The sequence below is a fragment of the Lactuca virosa genome, chromosome 1, assembly GCF_052849685.1.
Source record: "Lactuca virosa cultivar CGN04683 chromosome 1, Lactuca_virosa_CGN04683_v6, whole genome shotgun sequence".
Classification (NCBI taxonomy): Eukaryota; Viridiplantae; Streptophyta; class Magnoliopsida; order Asterales; family Asteraceae; genus Lactuca; species Lactuca virosa.
The window spans coordinates 108,625,685-108,638,434 of record NC_136426.1 but is presented as its reverse complement, the minus strand read 5'-3'; the positions used below and the strand labels follow the sequence as shown (position 1 = coordinate 108,638,434).

General features: G+C 35.5%; 1 protein-coding gene across 1 annotated transcript; it reads right to left on the bottom strand.

The window, feature by feature from the left end:
- Nucleotides 1-750: 750 nt before the first annotated feature.
- LOC145156190 (myb-related protein 1-like) lies at nucleotides 751-3,330 on the bottom strand. The gene is made up of 7 exons (XM_079075665.1): nucleotides 2,962-3,330; nucleotides 2,662-2,863; nucleotides 2,503-2,579; nucleotides 2,351-2,411; nucleotides 2,177-2,261; nucleotides 1,873-1,942; nucleotides 751-1,778 (listed from the first exon to the last, which is right to left on the bottom strand). The coding sequence occupies exons 2-7, from the start codon at nucleotides 2,861-2,863 to the stop codon at nucleotides 1,137-1,139; spliced, it is 1,137 nt and encodes a 378-aa protein (XP_078931791.1). The 5' UTR covers nucleotides 2,962-3,330; the 3' UTR covers nucleotides 751-1,136.
- Between the last annotated feature and the right edge of the window lie 9,420 nt (nucleotides 3,331-12,750).

Genomic DNA, 12,750 nt, shown 5'->3' with positions numbered 1-12,750 from the left:
GATCTGAAACTATATCCCAATGATACGTCCAGATCTAAAATTAGACTCCACTTGCCCCAAAATGGACATGAACTAGAAAGATGAGAGATATAAGAATCTATAGATCAAGGTAACGACTTTTTACCTTAAAATGGTGCCCAATGCAGTGTAGATGCTGGATCTACTGCTTCCCCTCTTGTTCCTTCTTCTAGATCTCTTCTTCAACCCTCCAATCTTGCTAAACCAAGCTCTCACTCTCACTCAAGGGAGTTCACGGCCGCAAACGTCCTTCTCTGGGATAATATGGTGCCAAAGGAGGCTACTAGGGCGGATAATGACGTTTATATATAGGGAAAACCCCGAAACTAGGGTTTTCTTTAAACAGCTCGGACTCGCCGAGTCGACCCTTCGACTCGCCGAGTCAGTCCCAACCCGCGTCTATGATATCACGACCGTACTCGACGAGTTGGACTCCAAACTCGCTGAGTCCATGCGCAAACACCCCACAAAAGCAATTTCCAATCAATACTTGAAATAGGTGTTACACTATGCTTATTCTATTTCTTGATTCCATTAGTTGCTCCAAAAAAGATTAGATCGGTGGCTAACCACCCTTGAAATGATTAGTTGGTTGGTTTGTTAAGATTAAGTTTGTGATCTGTTGGCGTAACGATGCTTATCTTTGTATGCGTTTGTTCAACATGAAAAATACCCAATATGTCATGGAAAGATATGGTGTCAAATCATTTCGATTTTGAAGCTAAAATGATCTATTTAATAGCTGTTTTCATCATTACAAACAATTATATTAGTACAATACTTGTACTTTTTACAAAATGGAAAATGCATGCATTTCCAACTCTCATTTTTCCGGGTTGTTGAGTTCCCATGGAAAATCTAATGGGGAAAAATCCCCGATTATCCACTGGGATCCCTGTTTCCCACTGGATACGGGGATGGGGATGCATTTATATTCCCAGGCAGGGATAGGGGCGAGGATTCGGGTCAGCTCCATTGCCATCTCTACTTGGCTTACTCATCGGTTGAGATACTGCTTGCCATTTGTTGTGATTTTATCACTTATCAGGTACTCAGGATCAGCAAGATACTGGCATTAATGAGAAAAATGATTCTGCATTCAAAATTAAACCCTGTTATCACCAACTTAGTCCATTCAGATCGAACTGTTTGTGACTTGAAGCTGCATCGTTCTCATCATGGGCATTAAGGTCAAGTTTCTGTTCAAAATAAGGCAACTGAAACTTTTGAGACATCTCCATGTTCTCTAGCCTCACCGAATCTGTCTTTGTTTTTGTGATTTGATCCATGAAAATGGCTTCCTCGTCCCCATCCATGAATTTTTCGTCGGTGTATCTTCTACTGGTGTTCCATTCATTGTTTTTGAGTCCTCCAACACTCATCGACAGATCAAAATTTTTATTTCTTTTCGTTTTTTCACACCATGCATTTTCTGGCTCATTGTCAACCTTTTTTGACTTTGAAGGGGTCAACCCCATCATCTCTTGTTCATTTTGTTGTCCTTCATAGTAAGTCAAGCAACTGTCGTTTGAATAATCTGTTGGATGATTTCTCTGCATTGACAAATCTTTAATTCCCGAAAATGCAGAATTTAGGCACTGAGTGGATACTTTGGAGACCAATTCAGATAGCTGAACTTTTGTAGCCTCTAGTCCTGCTGTACCTAAGTTTTGCCTTCCAAGAGTCTCTTGTGCTTTTTCAAGAACCGCTTGTAAGTATTTCCCTTGTGCTTCTATTCGTAGCTGTAAATGTCTCTGTACCTATTTTGTATTAAGAGAATAGGTTCATACTTTGAAAAGAATAAAAAACAAACCAACCATAAACGGTTGTACATTTTTTAATCTGATTTTGTACCTCAAGTTGCTCATGTAGCCTTTTTTGAACTTCAATTTGCATTTGTATTGCTTCACTTATCTGCAAGTTTCTGAACGGATATTTATATCATTAGAATAAGTATTTGAGGGGTAAACCGTTGTCCGGAAAAAAAAGAATTTGGGAAAGTGATTTGTACACAACACTTTTTATTAATACACCAAAATTTATGCTTTACACGGTTTGTAGAGTATGCATAAAGAGCATATCATTGTTGTTTATGGATAAACAGTGTTGTGTCCAAATCACTTCCCTTTCCATGTACATATGAATAAATGTCTCTTACTTGTATGTTTGAGGGCAAACACTTGAACTGCTCATGTGGGGTCCATTTGTTTCACCAATGGCATCTCCTACTGGCGTGACCATATCTACAACCAAAATTTTCTTTTATGATTAAATGTGCGTTTATTAACAAATTGTCACAAAACATCTTAAAATTCATTCTTAGATTTCTTACCAACTTTATTTGTGCCACCACTATTAGTTTGCCGATATAGATTTTTACTGAGCCTGTACTTCTGCCAATCAAAAAAGCTAATTACTTTAAATTTTTGCAAAGCATGTTAATATGACTGGAATAAAAGGAAGTGTTCTTGGCATGTGTTGTACCTGGAGATGACTCTTTAAGTGGTATAAAGTAAGCCCTTGAATTCCCATTAGCTTTAAAACTGATTTTGGAGTAGCCTCTAACAAAATATAGGAAAAGACTCAATAAGCTTCTTTTTTCATTTCATTTCTTATTTTTTTTAAACAAAATATTGTGCTTACTATCTGCTCCTCCAAGCTGGTTGACTGCTTCTATGAAGCGTTCATGGAGGTCTGGTGTCCATTTGAGTCTAGGTTTAGCATCTGTTGATAAAACAAGTCCCGAATCGCCCCCACCTTGCAGAAACAGATGCCTTTCTGGTGTAATTGACATTCTTGATGTAGAATGGATGTTCTTTCTTTGATGATGATGATGATTATACATCTTTATACCCAAAAAAGAAATATTATTGTAATCAGTTTCATAGTAGCAACATATAAAATGCCCAATATCATACAACTAACGTACTCAATTTTTGATACCTGGATACTATATTGTCTATTTAGTTTTGATCTTGATCTTGACCTTCTCACCCTTCCAGTTATGAAACTTGATTCTCCTGTATTCTCAAATATGCGTTTTGATACTATATCTTAATATGATATTATCCTATCTGAGGTCTGCTCTCATCCCGACCTTATAAGCAAATGGAGAATGGGTGGGGGTGGGATGGGTGCTTTCCAAGCGAAGCATAGAATCTTGGATAGATTTAATGAGGGAACAACACTAAACTCCCATCCAATCTCCGTGGCTACATGTAAGTTCACTCGCTTAATCGCTTTCATCCTGTATTCTTCATTGAGTACTTTGTTTTGCAACCCCACTTTTTAATATTATGCTAAGACAAAATATTTAATTCCTTTGCACTACAGAACTATAAACACCTTACAATGGGCACCGGAATAGATCCATAAGTGTGGTAAAGTAAAAAAGAACCTTATTCCATGATTTTTCTCACCACTATCTTTGTTGTCTTGGGACCTAATTGAAAGACATTTATATCATCGTTCATTTATCATTGCATTGGTATTAATCACGATTATCTTTCATGTCTCCGTATACAGGATATAGATAACGATGTAAAATAAATCCAAAGTTAAATTTAGAAGAAATGGAAGAAGATTCTGTTGACTAAAGCATCTGCAACTTGGAATAGGTACATACATGAAAAAAGTAGAAAAACTGAGAGATGCTTCTGCATGGAGGGCAGGAATGGAATAAGAACACATTCCTTTTTGTCCCTTTTAAGTCTGGTACTTATTCAGCCTACACAGTATTTCAGATAGACATAAGTGGGCCCTTCAACCAAAATCTTCCAATTCTTTGGTTGTTAAAGGACAGCCGGCCTCCAAGAGTTTGAACTCTTGCGGGACCCATTGAAAAAAATGAAATAGCAAATGATGGGTTGTACTTGCCTCCTGCATTTCATGAGAAGAAGCACATCCAGTATGAATCTTCTTCACACATCTTCCTTATAATTTATATTTTTTGTTTTATATTTTAATTTTTAGCACTATTGATCTAACATGGGTAACATAGAGGGTTGAGTTCAAACCGAGAACCACATCTTTTGTGATAATGTAGGAACCAATCTCGTTCATTAGATAAAAACAATGAAAGGGATCAAAATTACGGTGGCATAATAGTAGATAATTGGTAAACGGACCGACATAGACAAATCGGTTATAACAGAAATAAGCGGCAAATCAGTCAATAAAAACAAGCATGTAACAGAATTTGAATGTTCCTTAGTTTATTCTAATGAGTTATTTTTCTAATTTGTTTTATATGTTTGAAAACTTTATTTTTAGAGGTATTGACCACAATGACTCAATAACCTCCTTTTTATAAAAGGTTTTAGATATGATCAACCCCTCCACTTTATATATTCAGAAACTAATCATCGTCTTTGAAATTGAGCTAATCGAAATTTGGAAGAGGTCAAATGTGGTTATAGGTGCGTACGTAAACCTAAAAAAAAAATACATTTTAACCGTCCATCCCCAAAATCATTTTTGAAGTCTCTCAACATCCTACATCTTCACAAATTGGAGACTGGAAATCTTGAAGAATGGTAGCACAAGTAATTAAGCTATATAGTTTTTCATCGTAGATGTAATGCGAACATCATAGTGTGGTTTATTCACTAGAAATATTGCTTTCGAAGCCAAAGCATGAGTTCGAAGCTCATAAGACGATTTTCAAACTAGGTCATCGGGTTCAACAACTGGTTTAGTAGGTTTTTAAAGCTCTTTTTGGCGTTGGTTTTCTAATAATGGTGTGCGATGTATAAACAAACACATAGTATACATTTTTTTCCCGATTAGTTGTTTTAGTGTTTCAAAAAATTTCGACTCGTTCGAAAATGGTTTTCGAAGATTTGAACCATTTTGTGAATCTTGTTTTCGAAAAACCTTAGTCGAAAACTAGTTTTAAAAAATAGGTTTCAAAAATATCAAAGATATGCACTTTTTTGTGAATTTAGCACAACTTATCCTTTTGTTGTGGAAAAAGCTAATGAATATTTTGTATTTGCATCAACAACTAATATACGATGCTTATATGGCCATAGAATGTGAAAATATTCTCGAAATCCATATAAAGACCAAGTTGACTGCGGTGCAAGAACAACTGTTTAGGAAATCATGTTTCGACTCTTGGCTTGACCTACCTAGCACATCTAAGGACCATCTTTTGTTGCATAATGTCTTCAAGTGTGAGGTTCTTTCCGGTTTACTAGTGAATCAGATTTACTTAGGGTATACAGACATGAACCAATATTCGGGCCCATAGATTTTTGTTTGATAACGATAATGAAATTAGGTCATTTTCCCATGTAGGATAATACACGTCTCTAACTTTAGACGATGGAAAAAAATTACAACAACATGATAAGCATGGATCTTAGGTTCCTTTATGAGGCAAAAAAAATTTGTAAAATTTTCTCACAAGGATGTGGTGAAGTTTTATCTCCTTTTATTTCGTGTAATATGAGTTTATGGGGAAATATGTGCAAGAACCTATGAAAGAGTACATGATGGTGTTGCTAGATGATTTCGACACATGGAACACTTATAATCCTAAACTTATTTAGATAATCCTAAACTTATAATCCTAAATAATCCTAAACTTATTTAATATGAATTTCTAATAATACTTACTAGTTTATTATGACATGTATCCATCGGTAGTCATATATGATAGCATACTTATACTCAAATAAAGAACACTTTTTAATATGTAGAGCATCATATTGCATGTAAGAACCCGAAACTTAGAGAGATTTGACTTTTAGTTAAATATACACCAAAAGGGCAAAACAGTCATTTATGAGAATTTTGTAAGTTTATGAAGTTGTGACTTCAGGAAAATAGCCAAGATAAGTTTAAGTCACTTCGATGGGATTAGATGAGTGAGTTCAAGAGAAGAAATGTATAAGAATTTGCATTTTAGCAAAACAGGTAAAATGGAAAATTTTATGCCTTTTGGGTTGAGTTTGTGACTTAAAGACCCATATTAAGTCCGTACGAAGTGACTTAGTGGAGTTATGGAACTCATCCCCACCTTCGTGGGGATATAAAGATCGTACAAAACGGGTTTAAGATGAAGAAGTTATGTACGCTAGAAGATTGGGAGAAAATGTCCCAAAGTTGGAATGGAATCAACTAAGGGGGATGCTGTCATGCAGCCACCACAACGTGGTGAAGAGGTTGCGACGGAGCGGTGAAGTTAGATGGTGATTCAGAGAGTCTCGACGTAAGTGGAAGGCAATGTGATTTGCACCACGGCGTGGTATATGGGTACTGCAGCTCGGTTAGAAGTTGACCGCAACCAACTTACGTGCTCCACGGTGTGGTAAATAGATTACCGCAACGCAGTTACGACATCAAAACACAGGTTTTAACCTTTTATGAACTCATTTCGATCATATCTCATGGGATTTCAGTGAGAGCTAAGAGGTGGCGATTTTGATGCCAACATCATGCCAAGAGAAGCTAGAGATGGAGCCTAACAAGGATTATCATCCTCTCTCCATTAAGTTAAAGATTTCTCTATTTTGTTGAAAGTGTGAGATTGACTAGATTGGTTGAATCGATTAACCTATAGCTTGATTATGATGTTATTAAATGTTTTTTGAAGCTTTAAGCACGCTTGGGAAGTGATTTCCATGGCGAAATCAACCCAATGAGAGTTAGGGTTTTAAACCCTAACTAGTGAGTTTAATGAATTGATGGAATAAATTAGAGTGTAATGAATTAGGTAGTATGGGATCCATGATTCATTGATTGGAATAAATTTAGAAGTATAAAATAAGTAGGTAGAATTATGATCCATTGAGAATTCGTTTTGACATAGAAAGTGATTAAGCTTTTAATAGGCTAACACAAGTTTTAAGAAACTTGATATGTTGTATGAATAGGCCTTGATCGAAAAAGATGGATCAAGATGCATCAATTGAAGAAAGGAGCCTAAGGGTAGAATACATGTTATAACTTTCTTTCTCTCTCTCTTTCTCTTTCTCTCTCTCTCTCTCTCTCTATCTCTCTTTCTAAATTATAATTATGTATTTTATAATCTTATGTATGCATGTTTATGATTACATGTTAGAAGGAAAAAGACTATGGTTATACGTTTAAATTCATGTGGCTGGGCATGTATATATACCTAGAGTCTGTATGAGATTATACATTTAAAACATGTATATGAGCATGTAAGTATATTTAGAGTATGTATGTGTGGTGGAAAGATAGAGTATGTAGGTGGAGTTGAAGATAAAGTATGTATGCGAAGATGATAATGGTATTGTGTAGAATACCTATGTGTATGCAATGGACATAAAGATTAAGTACTTAATGAGTTAATTACTAGTTGAGTAGTGGGAGATCTATCCATGCGATAAAAAGATAGAATGTCCACGGGACAAGTGTTATGTAAGACTATGGTGAGACCATAACATGTATAAATGAGATTTTGAGAAGAGTAGAAAGATGATTTCCATTGGGAATAAGATTATGATTCCTTTGGGAATGTAGATATAAGATTCATGAAAGAATGGGATTGTGGTGGTTAGAAGAGGTAAAGGAAGGGTTTCATGAGTGGAACAATATAAAAGAGTTCTTTGAAATAACTTAGATGTGATCCATGATGGATTAAGAGTAAGGAATCTGTGAGGGATTCAAGAGAATAAAAAATGTTTAAGGATCCACGAGGGATCAAAAGAGAAGGGAGCAAGTCCGGATGAGTGTACCCATGTAACGTTAGTGGGATGGTGTTTCCCTTAGATGGTAGATGAGACTATCGTATGAGATTGTACCGTTGGGTCTAGTTGAGAATATAATGCTAGGCGTGAGAATTTGAGAATAAAGAGGTAAGTGTAAGAAGATTATGAGAAGGCATGCTAAGAGTAAGAGGTATGAGAAAAGCATGTATAGGGTTTGAGAAGACCAAAGAGATGAGACGAGATAAGAGTAAGGCACAAGAAAAAAGATGAAGTGAGAAGATTATGAGAGAGTTAAAGATAGAAAATAATAGAGTATGAGAAGGGTGCGAGATGAGATGATAAGATATGAGGATAAAGTATGAGCAGAATACGAGACGAGCCTGAGAAGAGGCTAAGAAAGTGCATGAGATGAGAAGGCAAGATAATAATAGTTGAGTAAGATAAAAAAAGAAGTGATTAGATTTACAGATTATGAGAATAAAGATAAAAGAATGTTAGCATATGTAAAGAACGAAAGATAAGAAGAAGAAGATGATTTACATGAAAACAAATAGAATATATGTGACAACCCGGAAAATATGTCATCAACCGATGTTAGGATTTAACAATATAAACAAAAATGTAATAAAGCAACCATGTAACCATTCGACATATATAAGTAGATATATTCGATTTTGTCCTTAATTACGTCAACATTTAGGCTCAAAAATTAGTACATGAAAAATCGTGTCACCTTGAGAGGAGATTTACATTTTTAGAAAATACGTGTTACCGTGATTCCAAAAATATAAACTTCGTAAAAATCCGACTTAGTATGAAAGAGTTATGATTTTTATAGTAAATAAAAATCTACCACCCATAAGAAATTAAGAAGTCGAAAACTATGTGGAGAATGGTTGACCTTTAGAAAAAGTCACAAGAAGGAGAAACGTAGTACTACTCAAAGTAGGAATTTTGAGGCAAAGAATGCCTAAAACGGAACCCACATGAGAGAGTTATGATTTTTATAAAATCGTAACGGTTATAATATATAATCGAAAAACAAAAGTTAAAACTAGCCGAAACGACCAAAAGAAAAGTTGTAGGGTACGTCGAGACCTACATGAATATATAAGAGTCGTTGAAAATGGAGTTCGTATGCGAGAGTTATGAAAGTTCAAAGTTCAATTTTTACTGTCACGCGCACCCTCACGTAGTGCGCCGCAGAGGACGACACGTGGCAGCACCTTGTGGCTCTCGCGCAATTGTGCGGCGTGTACCCCAAAATTTGCTATAAATAGCAGGCTTTGGCAGTCTCATTCCCCACACTTCAAACACTCTCTTAAACTCTCTCGATATGCGTGGCACTGCCCCCAAGCTTCTCTTGAAGTTTCGGACTCCCAATTCTCATTCCTCACACTTCAAACACTCTCTTAAACTCTCTCGGTTTGCATGATTTTCTAGTATATTATTCAATGTATGTCTATGGTCTGAGATCGAACATCACTACATCGCACAACCTTGCGTTTCTGCCACTCGGACGGGGGTGTGAGAATATAACTCACCAGACCATACGTCTGGTGTATGTAGATTTTCATGTTTTGCAAGTTCATGTGTTAGCCGGTGTATGAGAGGAAGTAGGAGCAAAAGGACTTGGATTAGAAGTAGTTTTTACTTTAGTGTACCTTGTTGCTTTAATTTGTATTTATGACTTTATTATAAACTCGAATATTGCCTGAGAAGTAAGTTTTTTTGAGTTAATAGAATTCCACATTTGTTTAGTAAACTCTGATAATCCCTAGATAATTAGATGAGAAAAGTTTGGATCCTTACATTGGAGCTATCATATATGATCCACTTCTATAGTATACCATCAATAAATTATATTAAACATTCAAGGTGTTATGACATGATTGTGTAATTATTTAAAATGCAATTATAATAAATTTATATAAGTTTGACATTCTTCATTTGCCTTTAATAATAAATTTGGAAATGGGACATTTTTCCCTTATCATCGACTATTGTGATTGTTCCTAGGGGTATCATACCTCTAAATGAATAGACTAGTCACACGACCTTTCTCCGATAATTGTCAGTAAATCATCTCATTCCTACCGGTAAGATTTATATACTCAAGTGCTATTTTTTTGTTATATTATAGAATTCTAACAATTAATTGTATGAGCTTTGCAGCCGCATATTGTGGCACTAACAACATAGGTGGAGATGTCTAGTGGATTGTCGACCTATCTTACTTTGATGAGGATCAACAGTATCATGCACCATCGTTGCTGAGGGATAGGCACATAAAGGGTCATGTTGGAAATATTTCACAATCTCTCGGCTAACAGCCTCCACCTACAACATATGAAGACTACAATGGAATATGTTGAATAATAAATTGAGAAGATATGACCGGATTTCCCACACCGCAATAAGAGAAAGATACATCATTGAACAAGATGAATTGAAGAAGGTATGGCTAAAAAACAAATAAGCAATAAATCAAATGGAAAATTGTTAGTTCGAATATATTCTGACACTTAAAACAATTATCCTTGCTATTTTGAAAATAATCCCTTCTTTTCCGAACTACTTTACAAATAAAGCAGTTCAAAAATTTTGAGCCTCTTTATTTTCGAAAACCATGGTCAAATGTTGATATTTATTTAAACGATGCTTACTATGTAAGATATACTTGCTTTAGTTGGCAATTTATTTAAACGATGCTTACTATGTAAGATATCTTTTATTTTTATCTAAAAATGCAAAAGGGAAATCTTCACTAAAGTCTCATTATTTTATGTTAATTTACGAATAAGTCACAAACTAAAATTTGTTTACGAAAAAAACATGAATTATCGGTAAAAATATGTAACTACTCGAACTTTTCCATTCCATCACTAAGGTTAGTTTTGTTGTGTCTTTTCATTAAGCTACCTTTATGTTCGGTTAAAATTAACTTTTAGGGGCCAAATGTGAAAAAAAATGATACTTGACCATATGGAGGATTCATGGGGTCGTTTTCTTGAACTTTAGAGGCCTAAATTGAAAGTTATCACATATTTAAGGTAGCCCAACCCTAACATCCTGGAACAAACTCTATTTTGCATCCTCCATCCTACTTTGAAGTGACTTCTAAACGGTTTCCTTCCTTGGAGTGTGTGGGTATATCAAGTAAAGTAGAAGTGAATATTTGGTGTATTTGAGGTGGATTCTTGGTGGTAACCTTGAAGATCTTCTCTTCGAGAGATTCTCTAGGATTCGTATCTGAATTTCCAAAAGGTATAATCATCTCCTATCATCTATCTTCATGTTTTGATCATTGGTAATCATGTGGGTGTTACCCATGACTAGTGTGTGCGTGTGTTCTTGAGCTTTTAATGATGTTTGTGCCTCTGTGTGCCATCATCAACCTCCTTAACGAACTTATAATTCTCATATACTTCATACCGGTCGAAATCACCCGTAAATAGGGTATAGTCTAGTCTAGAAGAATTGGAGTCGAAAAGTCTCGAAATTGTGATTCCCGATAAAGCATGGCGCGCCTGACGAACAATGAGTGCGTTTTTGTTATTTTTGGTGACGTTACTGATCTGGGTCTTTCCAATCTATTGTAGGGTTCTTCTTAGTTGTAGTCTGGCCGATTTCATTTGTTCCAAACTCCTTTCATTTGTATTAGAGGTGAGTCTCCCTTGTGGATATCCAGTACAAATATGGAGATATACATGTTTTGATATAAATCCATTGGCCTAGGATTACTTGTATGTTGTCATCGTCTAAATATGTGTGAAGTAGGGGTTGTATGAATCATGTGTGCTCAAAGATAATAGGAGAGTATGTATGCTTGACACAATGATTATGTTTATATATGCATGAAAAGAGTGTTAGGGTAATGCTATTGGTGAGATGTGAATTTGATGATCTATATGTGAGTTCCATGTTTACTATGAATCTGATTTGACTTGATAATAATGTTATTAAGGTTTTAATATGCTTAATGTTGATAGGTGATATTTTATATAATTTCTGGTGAGATTTGATATGTGGTATGCATAATGGTGAGACTTGGAAAATAAAAAATGCTAATGTATTGTGAGATAATAAAAATGAATAAATACATATAGTGGGGGTAAAAGAGGGGTAGTAGCCTAGGTCTATGTACATAACCTATCCGGACATATCGGTGAGACAAGAGTTGCAACCATCGGGGGAGTTAACTGGTTTTCTGGGTGACCATTTGGACACATGGTCCTAGTGTGTGGGGGCTGGAGTGATGTTAGTGATCTTGGATGCCATATATAAACATCACGTTTGAGTGGGAGGTATGTTCGTGGAAATATCATTTGTACCACTCTCGAACGACAAAGGCATTGGGCGACATCGAAGTAGAAAAAGCGGGGATCCAGATACATTGTTTCGAGTGAGAGTCACACCTCACTTAGTGCATTGGGTCTTCGGGTCACATTAGTAGTGAACAGGGTCTTTTGGGGAGGTTAAAGTTGTTTTAGAACCTATACACGATAAATACACTAAATAATGGTGAGACTAATGTTTAATTATTATATAAAGTTATGTGTATACATGGAACATGTAATATGGAAATGTGTGTGAATGAATGGATTGTCTGAAATGTGTATGTTTCTATATTCTTTTACTTGAGATTGAATCACTGTACCAATGTTAACACTTGATCTGTTGTGTCTTTCACATGTTTGTTTGTGAATGGTATATGTGGTTAAAGTGGAGGGACGCTTGGTGAGTTGGGATGCACTTTTGGATAGTTACTTTCTTTAGCATGATACCATTTTGGAACATTGTTGGAGTTTTCATTCCGCTACTTTGAGAACTAATTTTTGTTGAATTTTAGATTTGGGTTTGATATGGTTGTTTGAAATAAGTGTCTTTGGTGATTTTTTTTTCTTAATAAACAAGATAAGACTTCCGCTAACATTTTTTTATTAAAGACGTGTTTAAAATAAAATAAAAGTAAAAATTTTTGGGTGAAAAATCATGATGTTACAAGTTGGTATCAGAGTCATCTTGTGAGTGAACTGGATACTGAGGC